The sequence below is a fragment of the Syngnathus leptorhynchus genome, chromosome 16 (assembly GCF_054491065.1).
Source record: "Syngnathus leptorhynchus isolate UIUO chromosome 16, UIUO_Slep, whole genome shotgun sequence".
Taxonomy (NCBI): Eukaryota; Metazoa; Chordata; class Actinopteri; order Syngnathiformes; family Syngnathidae; genus Syngnathus; species Syngnathus leptorhynchus.
The window spans coordinates 1,270,001-1,289,683 of record NC_141210.1 but is presented as its reverse complement, the minus strand read 5'-3'; the positions used below and the strand labels follow the sequence as shown (position 1 = coordinate 1,289,683).

General features: G+C 44.9%; 3 protein-coding genes across 5 annotated transcripts in view; all 3 read right to left on the bottom strand.

Moving 5' to 3' along the window:
- Positions 1-1,114: 1,114 nt before the first annotated feature.
- On the bottom strand, positions 1,115-7,575 carry scaf1 (SR-related CTD-associated factor 1). 2 transcript variants are annotated; one of them, XM_085934313.1, is made up of 6 exons: positions 7,365-7,575; positions 3,249-6,705; positions 3,038-3,120; positions 2,645-2,947; positions 2,429-2,557; positions 1,115-2,215 (listed from the first exon to the last, which is right to left on the bottom strand). In XM_085934313.1, the coding sequence occupies exons 2-6, from the start codon at positions 6,631-6,633 to the stop codon at positions 2,054-2,056; spliced, it is 4,062 nt and encodes a 1,353-aa protein (XP_085790439.1). In that variant the 5' UTR covers positions 6,634-6,705; positions 7,365-7,575; the 3' UTR covers positions 1,115-2,053. The 2 variants fall into 2 exon arrangements, with proteins under 2 accessions (XP_085790439.1, XP_085790440.1); XM_085934314.1 differs by having other exon boundaries at positions 3,249-6,645.
- A 265-nt stretch (positions 7,576-7,840) lies between these two features.
- On the bottom strand, positions 7,841-18,466 carry abcc1 (ATP binding cassette subfamily C member 1 (ABCC1 blood group)). The gene is made up of 31 exons (XM_085933389.1): positions 18,316-18,466; positions 17,492-17,668; positions 17,252-17,380; positions 16,854-16,991; positions 16,640-16,765; positions 16,211-16,272; positions 15,877-16,008; positions 15,541-15,768; positions 15,284-15,461; positions 15,038-15,199; positions 14,880-14,972; positions 14,591-14,794; positions 14,347-14,493; positions 14,184-14,271; positions 14,017-14,086; positions 13,802-13,928; positions 13,487-13,663; positions 13,219-13,386; positions 12,959-13,133; positions 12,830-12,896; positions 12,621-12,747; positions 12,314-12,518; positions 11,891-12,201; positions 11,599-11,798; positions 11,393-11,519; positions 11,184-11,285; positions 10,942-11,088; positions 10,465-10,623; positions 10,168-10,334; positions 9,886-10,080; positions 7,841-9,739 (listed from the first exon to the last, which is right to left on the bottom strand). Exons 1-31 carry the CDS (start codon positions 18,376-18,378, stop codon positions 9,631-9,633), a joined length of 4,560 nt encoding a protein of 1,519 aa, XP_085789515.1. The 5' UTR covers positions 18,379-18,466; the 3' UTR covers positions 7,841-9,630.
- Positions 18,467-19,002: 536 nt separating this feature from the next.
- The window catches only part of LOC147043851 (uncharacterized), a 5,973-nt gene continuing 5,292 nt past the window's right edge, over positions 19,003-19,683 (bottom strand). For both annotated transcript variants that reach the window (XM_085934299.1, XM_085934300.1), the window contains 3 exons: positions 19,628-19,679; positions 19,319-19,355; positions 19,003-19,231 (listed from right to left, as the gene is read on the bottom strand). In XM_085934299.1, the coding sequence (XP_085790425.1) occupies positions 19,192-19,231; positions 19,319-19,355; positions 19,628-19,679 (129 nt within the window). In that variant the 3' untranslated portion in view covers positions 19,003-19,191. The remainder of the gene's footprint in view (positions 19,232-19,318; positions 19,356-19,627; positions 19,680-19,683) is intronic.

Below are 19,683 nucleotides of genomic sequence, written 5' to 3'. Positions count from 1 at the left end.
TATTATTATTATTATTATTATTATTATGTGGCTTTGAAATGACGTCACGGACGTTCTGTTCAATTTTTCAAAAGTCAAACTCAACACCGGCATGTTCAGTTTGCACAAAGCATCAACTGCATTCTTTGTAGCCTGCGTGTGTCGGATGGGTGGCATGCATGTCTTGAGAGGAGCAAGTTCAGCAAGCAAGCATCCACTGACACCGTCGGGCGCCAGCAGCATCTCATCTTCATTCCTATGTCAATCATCTTCATCTAATTGAATGTCTATACTGGGAAAGTCGTAAAACCGCCCAATTTGGATGAAAATTTGAAACCTCAACTTCCTGGTCGCTCTAGTTTTGAACCCAGTCATTTAAAGGGTGCAAACATAAACTCATTTGTAAAATTCACTGTCCAAAAACTGCTACAAAAGCAAAGTAAAGCCCGTTTCTGCCTTTACTGTGCAGAAAGCTGCCAGTGATCTTTTTTTCTTACTAAAACGCTGTCACACCATTTGAGAATGACAATGCCTTTTATTGTCATTATGCAATGCACTCTAGTATTTGACAGCCATCAAAGTTGCTTCCTGCAGAGGTGTTGAGGACCTTGTTAGACTGCATTTGTGCGGTCAACCTGGACGGCAAGAAGGCTACCACGGCGCTGCAACTCCATTTGGACTTGGAGAGCCAAACCTTCACCCTCAACTACAGAGCGGGCGGTAATCGGACCGGGGACTTTCCCCGCCGGTCTCCCCTTCAAGGTGAATGAAGAGGCTTGAAAAAGGGCTTTTTGGCGCCCGTTGCCGGCTTTGGAAAGAGTCTTACCCAGCCTGCCGCCATGTCCAGATTGTCATCGAGTGTGCGAGTGGCACTTTCCACCTGGACTTCAACGACGAGCTCCAGCTGGACTTAGCAGGTCCTGAATTTGATATCGGGAGCATCAACTGGATGGAGGTGTGGCAAGTGGCGAGTGATGCTGAGCGGCGTCCGGCAAATGTTCTTTTGAATGATCGATTGCGTCACGTATATTAAAAAGATTCCGCATGAACTCATTTGGACAAAACAGTATGACAATCCGAGAGATGAGTGTCAACTGTATTTGAGGAAATACAATAAGAGTATATTTTCTGGTATGTATTGTAGTGATTATTTTGCATTTTATTGGCATGTACATGGGAGCCATTGAATGTTCTATACATGACCTGTTGTCCGAAGACCTATTTACAGTAAAAACATACAGATAAGATGCATAAAGAAGAGTCGACTAAACAACAGAAACATTCAAACAAATCCACAACAACCAAAGGCAGAGTAGTGCTAACTGTACAGCTAAAGACTTTTGAGATTTAGGGAGGAAAATACACTCAAAAGACCATCATATCTCCCACCTCCTCACATTTAAAGACAAGTTCATGAGTTTTTAGTCTCAGTCTAGTCTTGAGATTTTTCAAAGACAGTGAATTTTGCTTGGTCACTTATGACAAGACTACAAGAAGATTCTTTCGGCATTTTGTTGAGCGCAATGCATTCCGCTTCCCCATCATGCAAAATGGACAATCGGATGTTTTTGGCGACAGCAGTTTGTGCAGAAAGCGTGATGGACAACGGGGGCACGGCTCTGGTTATAAAATATCGTTCCTGTATGTATATAATAGATAAATATTGATACATTGACATATTTTAATGATGTATCATTGATTTTATAATTATATTACATAACAGCACAATCTTTTTTTTATTTCTGTCACTATTAGTGTTCTGGACGGTTGCATTTTTGTCATGCCGCTCTCGCGATTGTTATCAATATTTCCAGTTTCTGGTTTTGTTCGAGCTTACCCATTGGTTGCCGGTTGTGTCACGTGACAGCAAGGACTGGAAAGACTTCCGATAATATCAAAAATGTTTGATATTGTCTTAAGGCCAAGACTAGGGGGGGGAAAAAAAACCTGGACCTAAAATGTCAGCGATTACGCTAAACGATTGCGTTGACGGGAGCGCGTTGAGACTCCAGAAAAACGCTAAAACACTTTCTTAAGACTCCGTTTTTAATCTGAGACTGTGAAAAGGGTTAGGCTAGATCAAATTTGAAAAAGTCCCACCCTGCTCCTTGTCATCCCTCTCTTCATCATCCACTCTGCGTCCATGTTTTCGGAAGTACTTGTAGCGCTGGACGTACAGCTTCACAAGGTTGCTGACCTTGACCGGGTTGATTTCTCCGGTGCGGCTGTGGCAGATCTGAAACCATAGCAGCAGCAGCAGCAGAAATGGCTTGATTCCGTTCAAAGATTTTTACGCACCAACCACAATTTAGATGTTCCAACAATCAACTGAATTACTGAACTATTTCCGAGAATGGATGAACGGCTTCGAGCATTTCATCGAGTGCAGTCCGTACGCTGGAAACCTTGTGTGTCCTTAAAAATTTGAATCCAAAGGTGTGCGTCTCACCTTGTGAACGGCTTTTCTGAGGATATCTTTGTATTCGTCCTTGTTGATGTCTTTGCGCTGATAGTAAGGTTTGATAGCGAGCTTCACCTCTTCCACTGCCCTCTCCTGGGTGTGGAGCTTCTTCAGGTACTGTACATTTCATCAAAAATATAGATCCATTGAATTCAAGAAATAAAATCATTTTGTCCTCGTGACGGGACCATGAATCGACTTTACCTTGTCAGGGTCTTTACTTTCAATGTCCCAAAAAGCGTCCCCGGAATTGCCCGTGAATCCTGGCAGCCCGGGAGGCATGACAGGTGGGGGTGTCTGTGCGCATCCGCCACCGAGATTGGGGTGCAGGTGAGAGGGTGGAGTTTTGGTGCATCCCACTAACGGCAGAGAGCTTTGAAGGATGAACTGTGCGGGGCTCAATGCAGGCGGCGGGGGTAAGGTGGGAGGGGGAGGAGGGATCTGGGAGGAGGTCAAGGAGGCAGCTGATGGAGCCTGAGACTGACCCTGGTTTGCCTGTGAGAGGATCTGCATTGAAAGTAAAAACATACGATGCGTCCAATCAAACGCTGTTATATTGCCGAGATCATTTCCATGTTTTTTTTTTCTCCCTCTCACCTGGCTGGTGGCTTGGATGAATTCTTGTGCTTTCGCTCTGCTGGCAATATTTGCCTCCTCCATTTTGAAGAGTAGTGCAGTTACTAAGAGGATCATTGATTTAAAGAAAAAAAAGATTGATGGTTATTTTATGCAAATGTGGGCAACAGCAATGCGCTGTGTGGCTACAAATAAAAAAAAAAGAAGATGGCAAACTTCTGTTCAAACTCACATGCAAGAACCCCTCCAGTGGTGCAGTCCACCCCTGTCTGCAGACTCCATGGGAGGACGGGAGCTGCCGGAGGAGGCGGCGGCGGAGGAGGCTTGCTGGCGGACGACGAGGACACCGAAGAGGAAGAGGGGTCTGACGAGGACAGAGAAAGGGAACCGAGAACGCCCCCGGCCGATGACGAAGGCGAAGGAGGCGAGGCGGCCGATTTCGGCGCGTTGTCGGAAGGGGGCTGCAAGGCGGTGGGTGTGGAGCCCTGGGGCGCCGACGGGCTGGGCGGACTGGACGGCGGAAGAGCCGGGCTGGTCTGAGTCGGGCAGTCGTCGGCGAGGAAAGAAGGTTCCGGGGTCTTGCAGCTACTGTCCACCGTCTGAGAGTCCGGTGAAGACTCCCTGGTGTCCCGCAAGGGAGCCGTGGAAGGTGGGGGTGTACGGGGTGGCGGGGAGGAAGGCGGGAGCACACCGGTAAAGGAGGACGAGGTGGAAGACGATGACGAACAAGGAGCAGGGCCCGCTTGCCCCGAGTGTGGACTGACGGCCTTGCTTCCATCTTCAGCAGTGGAGAGAACCTCTTGCGAGGCACCGCTCCAGCCTTCGGACGTCACTTTTGACTGGCTCCCGTCTCCAGCGGCCACATCTGATACGCCGGCTTTTTCCCGAACTTTCTTGACCAAGCGACGACGACGCTTGTTTGCCAATGTCGATGAAGGGGAAGGGGTAGAAGAGGAAGTGGACGTGATGGAGCCAGGCTTAGTCTTCTTTGATTTCATTCCCGCCGGACCGGTCAAAGGTGGCGGCGGTGCCGCTCGGGCGCTTCGCTTGCCCATACTCGCCAGATCTTTATGGCGGACTCCGACTGACATAGGCTCAGTGCAAGGTTTTAGAAAGGGCGATCTGCTCTCGTTATCTCGACAGAAGACTACAGCGATGGAACCACCCACCACGGACCCTCCCGAAGCTCCTCCTGTACCTCCAGGACCGAGGAGGTCCATACCCAGCTTACCAGAAGCAATTGAGGTCCCGGTGGTGCTACTCACACCCTCGCGCACCAACACAGACACTTTGGACTGAAGTTTGCTTTTGCGAGCGCTGCTCTCTTTCTTGGATTTGCCGGAACGTCCCAAAGCCTTTTTGACGTCTTTGTCCCACACTTTGTCTTTCCCTACCTTCCTGGTTGTCTTGGCTGAAGGAAGGCCTGTTGTTGGGGCGGGAGCAGAATCTGACGTGACTGACAAAGAAGCTTGGCATTTGCTTTTGGTTTTAGTCGAAGAGAAGGACGACAACGACTGAGTCAATTTCTTTGACGTGCGAGCTTTCTTTTTTGGGTGATGCCGCTCGGTCTTGGAGGGCGTTTTAGATTTGGGACTGGGGACGGGTGGCTCCGGGGGCAAGGCTGCCGGAGGTGTATCTTCCAAGGACGGGTAGTCCGAGTCCAAAGCCTCGCCGTCTAAAGACAACATGTCCATCTCTAATTTATCCCGATAGCCGTCTGACTCGTATCGGTGATACCGCGGAGGAGACGGTGAGCGGGATCGGCTACGACAAGTTCGCCGGTCCGTCTCCTCTCCGCCCGAGTGCCATCGTCTCTTCTTGTTCCTTTTGTGGGGCACGTCTAAGTCCTGTACGATCCGACGCGGAGAGGCTTGAGTGAGTATCGGAGAGCCGGGTACGGTGGTGGTGGTTGTGGTGGTGGTGACCGTGATGGTTCGCTTAATAGCGAAGAGGTCCGAACCGTTAAGGTCCTGAATAGATGGCGGGACCACAGGACGCCCATCCCGGCGACGTTCCCTCTCCCGCTCTCGGGCTCTTTCGCCCTCCTCTCTCCTCTCCCTGCTTCTCCTAGGCCTCTTTGAAACGTCCCGCTCTCTACTGCTGGAACGGAATAGTCCCTTTCCTTTCCTCTCATCCTTCCTCGGTGGATCGCTTTCGTGCATTCTCTGGGTGACGGTGTGGCTTCGCTCGCTCTCTCTGTGTCTATCTCGTTCATTCTTTCGCTCTCTGTCTTGGTCTCTGCCTCTGTCGCGGTCCCTTTCTTTATCTCGTTCCCGCTCTCTATGGCGTTCCACAGAGGGGCTGGAGAAGGAGGGTCTACCGTGGTTGTCTCGTCTGGAGGAGCTGTGCGATTGTGATGTCTCGGGGCTATCCTGATGCGTTTTCTTTCTCTTCCGACTACTACTACTGCTGCTTCTCCTACTTTTGCCCTCCTTATCGGTCTTGTCCCCGGGCTTCTTGTCTCGGCTCCTTTCTCGATCTCCCTCCTTGTCTTTCCTTCGTTTCTTCCGCCTCTCGTCTTTCTCCCGAGCCTTCTTGTCCTTGCTTCTCTGTCGGTTCTGCTCTTTGGAGGAATTGCGACTGGCGTTTGCTTGCTCGGCAGTCGGCGCGAGAGAGGGAGAAGGTCTCAAGTCGGCAGGAGGAGAAGGGGGAAGCGGCAGCTGGGAAGGGAGTGGGGACGAACTGGGAAAGGCGAGATATCTTTCCTTCCTCCTGCTGACCAATTTCCTTCTGAGATCCTCCACTCCAACTACGGGCTCATCCTCCGTCTCCCTGTCCGCCTCCCAGTTGCTATCGGCACATACGGACACGAAGCCATCCCCATCTAAAACGCGGAGGATGCGCTCTGGTTTGGGATCAAAAAAGGTGATCTTGGGAGAGTTCAGCGAGAGCTTTTTCCCTGCCGTTCTCTTGCTGCCCACACCTCTCTCGATAGCCACAACAATCTCCCCCTCTTCAATCTCAGAGTGGTCCGAATCAGCCCGCTCTCTCTTAACTCGAGTTTTGGTCGTGCTGTAGTCAACTCGTCTTCTATGAGGGAGTTGGGCAGCTGACGGAGAGCTGGGTGGGTCACTGAAAATGTCAGTGGAATCTGGAGGCTCCTCTTCTTTCTCCTCATCAATTTCTCTTCCCGTTAGCTCTTGGGTTAGCTTGCCGCATTCGTCGTCGTCGTCGTCTGACGCTGGTGACCCGGTAGGCTCAAAGGGATCATACTTCTCTCCTTCATCTTCCTCAGTCTTTCCATCTTTTTCCCCCTCTGTAGGATGGAAAGGATCATATATCTCCTTTTTCTTACCTTCTTCAACACCTGACTGCGATAAACGGCGAGGGAAGGATTCTGCAAAGGTGGCTTTGGATGTAGAAAGGGAGGCGGATGTGGAAGACACCCTCACCAGTTCTGACCCACAAGTCTGACCTTTCACATGGTTCTGAAAAATGGACGAGTTAGCGCAGGGAGAGGATGATGTCGATGAGGGTGAAGACTGATCGGATGATGGAGATGATCGAGACAAGGAGGGTGAGCGGCGAGGGGGGCTTCTGGCAATCTCTCTTTTGCCGGTGGGTGAGCAGGAGGCGGCAAGCCTCCTTTTGAGGCCCGATGCTGACGTCAGGTCCATGGGTCAGGACAGCTGGATGTATAAAGGTTGGAGTTAGCTGGACTTAGGGGTTGGAACAGAAAGGAAAGGCACCTGACAGAGAGGAAAGACAGATGCAGTTTTAATGTCAAATTGTGAAAGTGAAGAGTGACAACAGAATTTGACATAGACCAGCACCATCTTATTTGTATTGCCTTTAACTTTTTATTCTCAGTCAATTTAGTTTTCCCCTGAACATTTGCTATGGATGATGGAAGAAAACTGCTACAGGCAGGCGGCACCTTCAGTTACGTCATGACACCGCTGTCTCGCCATCCATCCATCCGTCCGTCCGTCCATCACACAGTATCATGTTTGTCCTTTACGTTATTAATATTGATAATATAGAGATTACAATTAGCGCAACGTCTCGGTTTCTGGTGACAATACCATTACAATAGGGCTGAGACCATTATGTTGTCGTGTAAGGAATGATAAAGGGCTTCTTTATCCTTGATAAACCAGACAGCGGCGGTTTCTATTCCACTGATGGCATTGATCGTTATGGTTACGAATAGTGGTGGAAAATGGTCAGGGATGCTTCCGCGTTACTTACAGTCAGTCTTGGTCTTTATCGACAAAAGGAATGAACACGTTTTGAAAAGTGATCAATATGGAATTTAACCGCACAACAAAGTGTTCACCTAGCGAAGCTAAATTAGCGGAGGCTACCTAGCCAAATGTAGCAAGTCTGGGTAGTGTGCGCAAATTACCTCAAGTCTTGTTACGGCCAGTTGACGCTTTCAACGGGCGCAATGCACATAGCGGGAGATCTTTTTGATCACATGAGATTTGACGGGGAAAAAAATCAGAGACTATCAAAGACTGCTTTTATGCGTTTTACGAACGCAACAGCAGCTCAGTTCCATCAATCTCCGCCATTTTCCACTCCCTCAAGCGTATGACAAAGGATTGTGGGAAACGTAGTTTTCCAGAGACAGAAAGTCTGACTAAAAGTTTTGCTAACAATAAATCATCGGACATATTGAGATGTTTTTAATACAATTGTATGACACGACTGGCACTAACAAATGACGATTTTAGTGAAAAAAAATTACAAAAGCGATATAAATTGATTGTTAAATTGAGAAAATGAAAATATCATTTGATACTTCAGATTTGATTACATTTGTATTATTTTATTGGGATTTCTTTGGGGAATAATGAGTTCAAAGAAGTGTATATAAACTGTATTTATTTAAAACTGATGACATATGTATAAACAAATGCAAAAAACATATTCTGCTTTGATAAACCTTTAACAAAACAAACTTTCTTTAATCTCCACACTTACAACCAAATGATTGCAAACAGAACCTTGATTTTGACGAGTGACAAATAATAAAACACCCAGATGTTGACAATCCCATTTGCATTCTCGGTTCTATGATGAATTTTGTCGCCCTTGGAGAAGCTTTGCCCAATCTTAGTTCACTGACAACAACAAAAAAAAGTCTTGGTGAATTTTGGCTATTTTAGACAAGACTTTCACATCCACTCTCATATAAAAAAATAGACATTATTGTGTATAAGGCTCTTTTCAGTGAGACCTCCAAACTCGCCTAAGAGACAGTCTGAGCATTAGGCAGGCACATAGCCTTAATGTTTTTCTTCAAGAAATTGAAATCACACAACGCCATTATTGCTAACAAAAAAATAAAACATGCTATGCATTTAATACCACTGCAATCTGTCAGTACTGAACTCCATAGGCACAAGCAGATGTTTTCTTTAATATACTTGCTAAATTGGTTTTCAATGTACATATAACTGCTCCCATCACACAAATACATGACTTTTCTATTTTTTTTTTCCTTGGTATTTTGAGTCGAAGAAAACTCAGTAGTTCAGCAACAAATAAAGCGGTATACCTTTGCTAAAATATTTGCACTTGAAAAACCTGAGTGCAGGTGCAATGAAAACATGTCGTCAGCATCAAATTTAAATCCTATGAGTCAGTCAGACTCCTGGAGTTACCTTTTTTTTTAATCAAAGAACCAATGACTCATATCAAAGTACTTCAGCTCCACAAGAGCATCAAATAATCTACTTAAATATTTGCTATTCACATTAACTTAAAGCAGCTGAAACGACAACAAAAACACAAATAAATAATGCAACACGTAAAGTGACAGTTAACTGGAATCTGTCCGACAGATTCGTTGAATTTGTGCGTATAAAAGGTTCAAGATAACCCACCACAGTTTGTAACATTATTAGTCAATGAAATGACCAGCGGATGTTTCTGACCAATCAGCTGCCACACCCGACACCAGGAGTCTGAAAAGAAAAACATTACCCTGTCTATTCTGATGAACATTCAAAATAGCTCCAAAAAAAAAAAAATGCCTTCACAAATATAACACATCCACACATCAGCAAAACTAAAAAACTGGCTTTATGAGTGGTTTTAATAGTTCCATGTATTTCAGAATATAGATTTTTTTTTTCAATCCAGTCCTTTAATCAATTATTGATTTTCCACCAGCCAAATATTTGCTGAAAAAAATTCAAGTTTGCTGAAAATATTTATGTCCCTCTGAAATAATGCATGGAACTTGGCGTAAACAACTCAACAGCTCTTATCTCTCAAATCACCACAAATTGGAACCCTGGATTAAAATCCTTTGGCTATCTCGACAAAGCCCACCTCATCACCGTATGATGAGACTGCCCCCGAGTCTTTTGAAAGCACAGGTACACCAGGTGTCAAAAAGGGCTACATAAATAAGTGCACCCTGCCCCCCCCCCCTTCCCAGGACCCCCGAAAGCTATGACATGAACAAAAAGAAACATAATGTCTTTGCAAAAGGCAGTTAACTAGTAGTTCAACGATGATGGAAGATTGGTAGGCATGTAAAAACCAAGACCAAATGTTTTGACCAACATCCTTGCTCGGCTTGTAAATCACGGGAACTGCTGTTGCCAATTCTGGTCTCACCCTCACAGCAGGAAGCAACAGACTATTGTGACAAAGCTTCAGGCCAGCCCTGAATCCTTGGCCATCTTGTAGAAGGATCCTCTTTGAGCTAGGAGATTAGCTGGGGAATCAAACTCCACCATTTCACCTTTCTCCAAAACCAGCACCCTAAATGAAAAAGAATACTAGTTCAACTCTCAGCACGTAGCAACACTTGAGGGTGTGCATAATAATAATAATAATTTTATATGGAACATACTTTGTTTATCAGACAACCTGCAGTGTCATGGAAATTCTAGGGCGGTAAATGATACCTTGTGTAATCCATGATGGTGTTGAGGCGATGAGCGATAGTCAGGACGGTACAGCCCTCAAACTGAGAACGGATGGTGGTTTGGATCAGAGTGTCGGTCTCCATGTCCACAGCGGCTGTGGCTTCATCTAAAACAAGGATCTTGGTCTTTCGCAACAATGCTCGAGCCAAGCATAGTAGTTGGCGCTGGCCCACGCTAGATGAAAAACACAAATGTTCTTTTCTTTTTCCAAATCCCATCACCACAATTTAAAAAAAATAATGGAAATGAGGTTCTTCTCACCTGAGGTTCTCTCCCCCTTCACTACACTCATGGTTAAGCTTGTCCGGCAGGCCAGATACAAAGTTCTTGAGATGAGACAACTCCAAAGACCTCCATATGTCCTCATCAGAGTAGCTATCAAATGGATCTAAGTTCATCCTCAGAGTGCCTGAAAACAACACTGGATCCTGAGAGGAGAAAAAGAGGTACAGTGCATTGTGGATGGCAGAAAAGAAAACACAGCTCAAGTGACTCTTTGGTTTCTCAAATGAGACTTGAAAAGCAAGGACAAAGATCTGTTCTGCTGACAGCACCGACCTGCGGTATTATGGTTATTCTGGAGCGGAGCTCATGAAGGCCAAGTTCAGCAATGTTTACTCCATCAATGGAAATTTGACCTTCTGCTGCCTCGATGATCCTGAACAGGCCCAGTGTGAGAGATGACTTGCCTGCTCCCGTGCGCCCGACAATTCCCACCTTGGGAAAAGATTTTTACGAAAATATTAGGCAAGATGATCACAATTTAAGTCAATTAACGTACAGCTGATACAGGAGGGAAATTATTGACATTAAAAGGGGCTTTTATTGTTTTTGTATTTATTCATCCATCCATCCATCCATCCATCCATCCATCATTTTCCATCACTTTTTACACACATATTACCCCTAATAAAATATTAATAAAATAAATCATTAATAAAACAAACCTAAATGCGATCAATTTAGAAGTTGTGGATGTCTCGGGTCATTGCACAACATAAGCCAAAATGTAGTTAAAAAAAAAAAAAGACAGACCTTCTCTCCTCCCAAAATGTTGACTGTGATGTTGCGGATGGCCAGGTCCAGATCGTGACGGTATCGTAGACCGAAACCTCTGAATTCTATGCGGCCTTCAGTGGGCCACCCAGGAGCAAGGCTGGAAGACTCATGCTTCCACTCAGCCTAGGATGCAGAATCAAATTAGCATCAGAGTGACTGCAAATCAAGACTAGAAATATGCACATTTGTCCCGTTCCAAAGTCCTTCTGAAACGGTACCTCTTTTTCTGTCTCACTGTACTCTTTCACTCTCTCCACTGCAACTATGTTTGTTTCCACATCAGAGGACATCCTCACCAGCCAGGTCAGAGAGGCTGTCAGCTGCACATAAGACGGAATAATCAATAGAATCATTGATTCGGTCTGTGCCCTAATTTACATGACACATCTGAAAGAAGAATTTGAAGTTGCATCGCGAGGACGTTTACCTGAAGGGCATAGGAGATTGCTAAACCCATGATACCTGGACTAAGGTTCTCTCTGGCCATGACGGCAAACAAAGCAGCGGAAGACACAATGCAGTTGCCGACAAACTCCAGTCGAATCGCCAGCCATCTGCAGATACGACGCACAATTCATTGGACGATGAAGAAGCAGGGCAACGAAAGACACAATAAATGCGATTCCAATCAACCTGTTTGCTACAATGCTGGGGTAGTAGGCCTTCTGGTTATGGTCGACCCTCTGATCGCTCTCTCGTATGAAGCGTTCTTGTTCACCGAAAGCTCTGATGACGGACGTGCCCAGCAGCGTTTCGTTAAAGTGGGTATAGATAGGTGAACGGCTGACAGACTCCAGGCGCTTCAACTGGCGGGATGACGCCACGTAAAATCTCTGAACAAAGAGCACGTCGGAACTTGAACTCAAGACAAGATATGAATGTACAAGTTCACGTGAAATAGATATCATGACCAGGAAAAACGAACCTGTACAAAAAAGTAGAGCAGACCAAGGAAGGGAATGATGATGGCCACAAACGGTGTGGCGATGAGGATGATAATACAGGAGCCGATCACATTGAACATGGAGCCCATGAACATTTTAAGAATGCTGGGGATCACCGTGTCGATGGTGTCGATCTCCTTGGCAAAGCGGTTGACAAGGTTACCGCTGGGGGTTCGCTCAAAGAAAGATATAGGGGAGCGCAGGACATCGTAGAGCATGGACCGATGAAGATGGCGAGATGCCAGAATGCCCCCGATGGACATGGACAAAGAGTAGCCAAAGACTGCCACACCTACAACACAACAATGAGAGTGACACATTAAAAAAAATATATATATACATATATTTTTTTATTTCAATGTTTTATCAACATTCCACACAGATAAAGAAAATACTATACGCACCCTGGGACAGGCCAAGAGCACCATATACCCCCAATCTCAGTTGCCTTTTAGGCTGAGTGCCATTGACGACTGGATCGTCAGTCCAGAGACTGAGCCAGTAATTAGAGAGCAGAGAAAGTAGGTTATGTGCAAAAAACAGCAGAACAGCAATGGCGGATAGTACACCAATTGCTTTAAAATAGGCCCAGAACACAGACAGCTTGACCTGCGGCATAGAAGAAGAAAAAAAAAAAAGCAGATTTGATTCCTGGTTAGACAAATACACTTTGAGCAATGCTCTGTTATGATAACGTGTTTGTCAACCCACCCGTCCTGTGCTGGCCTTGTCAGCCTCTGTTAGTTTGCCGGCATCTGCTTCCTTGGCCTTTTTGCCTAGCTCCTCTTTCTCCTTGTCTGACTGGGATAGGTTGGTTGTACTGCTGTTTTGACCAGGGCTTTAAAAAAAAAAAAAATTAAAGTTCAGTTTCAATGTATGGCGTTGGAACTAGTGCTCATCTGTCGTCCAGTTATACTCACCCAGCAAGACCAGTTGCACTGCCATTCTCTATTCCTTTGGTTGCTATTTTTGGCTTGGAGTCTAAATCTAAGGAGGGAAATAAACCAATGAAAAGAAATTTACAACACGAAACAGTCAGTATATCTCACCATTGTTCTCCCCGTGGTCAACCCCAGCGTATGTATGCAGAAACTCAGAAAAGGCCCCCTCAGTAGCCATGAGTTGCTGGTAGGAACCAATTTCTGTTATTTCCCCATCCACCATGACCAGGATCAGGTCAACCTGAGGCAGGTAACTTAGCCCGTGAGTCACCAGCAGACGGGTCTGCATACGAAAGTTCCGAAAGAATATTACCGTCAGATGATTAGGTTGGGTTATCACTTACATGCTATTTAAAACAAACACACACCTTTTCCTTCAGCAAGCCCTGCGGACCAATCACGTGCTCAAATATATGTTTTCCGACATGAGCATCAACAGCAGAGAGAGGGTCATCCAGCAGGTAGACCGCCCGGTCACAGTAGACAGCCCTGGCGAGGCTCACCCTCTGCTTTTGACCGCCGGATAGATTGACACCCTGCACATAGAAGGATAAAAAAAAAAAAAAAAAAAAGAGACAGTCACTGGTTAGTTTCTATTTGTTCCAATTTCCAGAAACTGAGGATGTGAAGCAATACCTTTTCTCCAATCTCTGTGGAATCTCCAGCAGGTAGGATCTCAAGGTCAGGCTGAAGTGCACATGCCGTCACTACACGCTGATACCAGGCTTCGCTAACATCCTGGCCAAATATGATGTTTTCTTTCAGCGTGGAATTCTGTATCCAGGCTTGCTGGGTAACATAGGCCACGGAACCCTTCGAGGAAATTTTGCAGGAGCGTTAGGATGATTTTACATGGACTGTATGGTAACGTAGGAAATAAAGGGACTGTACTGTAAGATGTAAAGTTCAGTATGTTTTTACAGTAGTGTGTATCTGAGTGCCCTTAAACACCTTGACAGCCAGACTTCCTTCCAGTTTGTCCATTTCTCCAAGCAGGGCTGACAGAAGAGAGGACTTTCCAGAACCAACGAGTCCTACAATGGCAACCAGCGAGCCATCTGGGATACACACGTTCAACCTGCAAAGACACAGGGACAAATAAGGTCAAACTAGCTAATGGGCAAATCAATCAAAGTGTCAAAACTTCAAACAATCGAGATCCTCACATTTTAAGTGTCGGTGATTCTGTTTTGGACCAGCTGAAAACTCCATTCACGATGGATATACTGTTTGAGGCTGTGGTAAAAAAAAAAATAGACAACAAAAGTATGTCAAATTTAGTAGCGGTTCAATAAAAAAAAAATACAAAAAGTGGAAGGAAATAAAAACTGACAGCCAACTACTGCTCTGCGGTCAACGCTGTCTTCCTGCAGCTCCTCATGTGATAGAAACACTCTCAGACGCTTCAAGGAGACGCTGGCCTAAAGATAGTCAACGCTCTCAGTGTTTGAACTACTTTCCGACCATATTTGTTTTGAGTTGATTTCAACACTGACCTGCACCATGCTGCTGATGACCATAGGCAGCATGTTGAGAGGAAAACGCAAGATGTTGAAGAGTGCCAGAGAAACAAAAGCCTTCTCGGCATCGAGCACATTTTTTTCATCCACCAGCACATATACTGCGAAAGTAGACAGGGCAACCTGCAAATAAAAAAAAGAAAGAATTGATGATATTTCTGTAAGATGCCTCGAGAAAGCTGAAGATTGTGAAGTGGCACGATGAATCTTAAAACCTCACCAAAAAGGGTGCGCAAACCCAGGTGAAGGTAGACACAGCACCAAGGTAGGCAGCCTTCTTCAGTACCCGCAGCTCGCTCTCACGGATATCTGATACTTTTCCCTTGAAGGCAAGCTCCCAGGCGTACAGCTTCAACACCTTGATACCATTCAGCATCTCATTCATCAGCTTAATGCGACTGTCTTTACTCTTCATCTGGGCTACCTGCGTAAGAAAACAAACAAGCAAGACGCTTAAAACACATGCGGAAGGTGCGACCAGGTCATTAATGAGAGTGAAAATATCTCACCTGGTAGGTTTTGGTTTTCATGGCAATGAAAGCATTAATTGGAACCATTAGAACCATAACAGCCACTCCGGCCAGAACGGACGGCCCGAGGTTCTGCGCGAGAGGGAAGGATTTACAAAAGGGCTTTTACAAGAGTGAAAGGAATTGTCCATGATTACCTGCCACAGGAAATAAAGGGCTAACACCACTTGCAAGGGGGCAGACCATATCATGTTGATATAAGCGATAAGGTCCATGAAGCGCTGAGCGTCCACAGACATCAGATTGACGATTTCTCCGACTGTGGACGTGCGGCGGGCCGCGCTGCTGATAACCAAGGCCTGGACGAGCGGAGACACACAGACCGAGGTTTGAGCGAACGCGCTGGTTTGAAAAGTCGATTTTGAGTAAAGGTACCCACCCACCTTCCTATAGACTGCTCCGACAATGGCGGTGCGGAGGCGCATGCCTGTGATGAAGCAGATGTGAAAATACCTCTGCAGGATAAGTGACTGCACACAAGTACAGAGGAAGAGCAGACACGTGTAGAAGTAGCCGTGCCAGTAGGGGGCGCTGGAGTTGTTCACAAAGTTGATCAGAAGCCTGCAGACAAGATCATCAAGAGATAAGAATGACCATTTTAATGACTCTTGTCATTGGAGTTATTTGAATGTTATTTTACCGGAGGATCTCGGGCCCGACAAACATGAGGACGTCTTGTATGAACTTGTAGACGCACGAGACGAGGAAGTACGGCCCAAAGGCCAGGCACAGAGCGCACAGCAGGGAGGGCTCCTTCCTTTTTGCGTTTTTTACGAGTAAGATTTCAGACTCCTCCTCGGCAGCTTGATTCTCCTTGTTTTCGGGGTTATGGGCCCGCCTGGGAGAGTAGAATGTCTTCTGTTCTGTTCTGGAAACGTGGACAGCTTCTATTAACATCCAAGTTTGATGTGAAACTTTTCTGGACTGCAAAAAATCGATGAAGAAAAAAAATCTCGTCTTTGTTCTGACCCCTGACCTTTTTCCTTTTTGACAATCGGTGTTCCAACGTTGAACCAGCTTCGGTACCACTTTTTGTGAACGGTCCTCAGGGTTCAGAGACCACAAGTCTTTCTCCTCTAGGGGATGCTTGTAGCCATTCATCATCATCCTGGTCGGAAACATTAAGTTAAATCAAAATCAGATGGTTCATAAAAACAATTGCAGGCATGTAATCTGAGACGACTGTTTATGACAGCCAAAAGGGAAAAGTCACTGAGTGCATTTCCAGTGTCTGAGTATAAATAATTTGACTTAATGGCAGAAAACTCCAATTTTCTTTTATATACTGCAATGAATGAAATGGAAAATACCTGGTGATCCACCAGAATGTTATTTTGGAAAGGAAAGAAGCTCCGGGCTCAGGGCAAGGATTCTAGCAATACCAAAACAACATCAGTTAGATCCCCCCCCGGAAAAAAAAAAAAAAAAAGACATTGTTAGAAGACCATTATTATCATTAATAGCACAGCTTTTAGGCTAGCTTCGTACGGCTAGGAACACTTTTTGCTGAAGAATTCTCTTTGTGACTATCGGCACCCTCACACGTTTGAGAATTGTGCTGGAGGTGGACGGTGGATTAAGGGAAGTGAGACTACTTAAATATCATGCAAGCAGTATTAACATTGCAAAAACGCTGTCTAAGAGCATTTCTGCACTTTTTTACTTTCACAAATAGAAACAGAGTTGAATCGGGACTCTACCGCTGTCACATTAGCGTTATGATCAGAGAACAGACTTACTAATTCTTTGATGACTTGGGAGAAGAGTGGAGGCTGATCTGACAAGCAGGACAAAATCAGCGAAATCAGCAGCAAGGTGTAGTACACAAAGAAAGTGGTGTACCTCCACACGCAAATTGTCGATGGCTAGAAGGAAGAATACATTCTTAATTTGTGATCCGTGTCAATTGTGGAAAATATAGATCATCATTTGCTGCACTCGTGACACACTGACCTGGTCCAGGGCTTGGAGGATTTTGGACCGGAAGGTGATTGTGGCACAAAGCAAGGCCAGCAGCCAGAAAAGCAGCAACACTCCTGATGACTGTACGCCTTTCAGTCGCTCATACTGAATCACCAGGGTGGCCAGCAACTGGAGCACACATAGAAATATATATTTAGTGAGGACAATCGCTGACTAAATGTAAAAATACATATTTGGGGTTTTGCTCATTTATAGTAAGAACTCAAAAGTTTCATTACCCTCAAGGTATTGTATTCAGACTAGCATACCAATCCGGAAAACTTCTGCTTGGATCAATTGTCCATGAAACATTTTTGACCCTTGAGTCGCCACGCATGACCTCCCAACCGGACACGCATATATGTAGTAGCATATAAGGATTCCCTCACCATGGTGAAGCCCAGTATGGTTGGACTGACAAGGTGGACAGGTGCAGGAACTTTACTGCCATAATTTCTTTCCCAGAAAGAATAGCAAACATCTGCCCAGCAGATAATCCACAGAAGAAAGCCAAAAGCCTGCAGAGAGAAGAACATGTACCACCATTCTGTCATTCCGATGCATTAACCTACACGAACAAATTACAAAACAGAAAAGATGGCTACACGAGTATGTAATGTATGACTCACAGTTTTGGCTTTGTTAAGGTGATTCATGCATATGTAACCTTGATTGTGGCTACGAAGGTAGATGAGGTAGAAGGGGGCACACAGCCAGAGGTAGATGCATGGCAGCCACACCAGGACAGTGTTCTGGAAGCACTGAGTAAAGTCGGGGTTTGTAGTATTCCATGAGCGGTCCCAATCCTGGTTGAGGCAAAAGGGAGATGATATTGTTTTGCTTCATGTCGAAACACCATGAGTAAAGATGATCAGTTTCACGCTGTGTCTGTCGAGATTTGGTGTCAAGAGTGTTTGTTCTTCTCAGATTCATGTTCTGCAAGAAAGCAAGCAAGCAAGGAGGAGCTATGTGATGGTCATGGCCACACCTTCTCACTCCATTGGGCCACTCTCTTGAATAGTTGAGGGGTGAATGCAACCAGCCATGACGGCATCTTAATCATATCCACTGAAGAGGCAGCTCTTTCTTGCTTCTCAGTGCATAGCATTCACTACAACATTTCAAGCACCTCTTCACTGCTCGTTCGGTCGTGTCTGCTTGTTTACACAACGACATTATGAAATGCTCTTTGGGTAGCGTTATGTAAAATTCACTTTGCCCAAGATTCACGAGAGTACATGTAAGGCCAGACACATATATTTGAATTTCAAAATCTTTGTTGATGAACCAGTTATTCGAGCGAGACTGGTAAACGGGATTAACAACTATATAGGTAACATCGAGCTCACTGATTAAGCTAGCATGTGCAACCGGTGACCGGTGGCTAGCAAAACAGAGCAGACATAAACAAAAGGTGAACAAAGTGAAACCACGGGTAAAAAAAACAACTCACCCAGAACAGATCGGAACTGTCAGGGTTACAGAATCTGTCAAGCCCCATCTGCTGGGACGTCATGGAAGAGAAGACGTAAAAATGAGTTTGGAGTTTTGCTTTCGTAACTTGCGTCCCTTCAGGCTTCACATGCGAAGCGGAAGGTTGCCGCCTCTCTTCTTTAGTGCGTGACGGTGACATGAACATACTCTTTAAATGACAACACTGCCCCCTGCTGTACGAGAAACACAATAACATTTTTTTTTTTAAAAAATGTCCGCGTTTTTAACCTTCTTTTCGATGTATAATGTGTTTAGCCACCAGGAAAATGTATTGGTGGGGTTCAAGCACCTCAAAATAATTCTAGACCTAAAATGTATTTTAATTTCAATTGATTAGAGACAGAGCCGTCTCCACTTATGGACTTCAACAAAGGCATTGCAGTGTCAATATTGTCAAAAATTGTATATGTTCAACACTTAAGTTGTTTTAGACGTAATGTATCACTTTTTCCATCATGTCTTGTGCGAATGGAATTAAAAATATTATAATTTCTTGAAAAAGAATCAATGAAAAAATGACAAATTGTGGTTCAGGATCCTTTTTTTTTATAAACTCAAGAAACAGGCATGGACACTTTATATTATATTTCAAAGTAATAAATAGAACAGGAATCAATGAAAATCTACCCACTTTTTATTCCACACATTTATTTAAATTTGAGTGGCACAAACAAGTGAATGTTTCTCAACAGCAGGGCTTTTCCCAGCATATATAATATCATAATGACACATAAATATATTATTACTTTCACAATTTCTACTGAGTCGCCAGAGAGGTTCCCAAGTTAGTAGCCCCCATAAGAAAGTGAAAATGGGAACATTAGATTGGCATCTCTCAGTTGTCATCATCATCCTCAAAAACATCAGCAACAGTCCTGTGGATTTAGACACAGACAATAGTTTCCACACAATGAGGAAAAGTCATTTGAAAAGTAGTTCATCGCATTTCAGCCATAACTTACGTGTAGATTGATCCAGTCACTTTGTCAAGGAATCCCCCTGGAGGAAACACAATTGTTTGTGTCTTCATTAACACCATATTACGTTCTTCTCGTGGCTAATGTTATACACTAGTTTGTCGTATTCTAAAACACTGCAGCCATATATTTTTGGACTCACTGTACAATTACAGAAAAAGGAAACCAAAATCTATGTATTGTAACTCGAATGCAACTGATGATCTGGTAGGTTGTCTTCTTTTATTCATCTGCCAAACATTGAAGAATTGAAATATTCTCTTGAGAAACTTGATTGCTTCTATTGTCACTCACCGGGTTGGCAAATAGTTTGACATGCAGGACACACATGGCAGAAAGTGCACATCTGT

Excerpts from the sequence above, each read along its gene's own strand:
- scaf1 (XM_085934313.1), bottom strand. The coding sequence starts at position 6,633 with ATGGACCTGACGTCAGCATCGGGCCTCAAAAGGAGGCTTGCCGCCTCC. Across the intron at positions 3,121-3,248 it reads CACTGGAGGGGTTCTTGCAT|TAACTGCACTACTCTTCAAA; the intron begins GTGAGTTTGAAC and ends TGATCCTCTTAG. Across the intron at positions 2,948-3,037 it reads TCATCCAAGCCACCAGCCAG|ATCCTCTCACAGGCAAACCA; the intron begins GTGAGAGGGAGA and ends CTTTCAATGCAG.
- abcc1 (XM_085933389.1), bottom strand. The coding sequence starts at position 18,378 with ATGACGTCCCAGCAGATGGGGCTTGACAGATTCTGTAACCCTGACAGT. Across the intron at positions 16,273-16,639 it reads CCCAAGTCATCAAAGAATTA|AATCCTTGCCCTGAGCCCGG; the intron begins GTAAGTCTGTTC and ends TGGTATTGCTAG. Across the intron at positions 14,494-14,590 it reads GGGTTTGCGCACCCTTTTTG|GTTGCCCTGTCTACTTTCGC; the intron begins GTGAGGTTTTAA and ends TTTTATTTGCAG.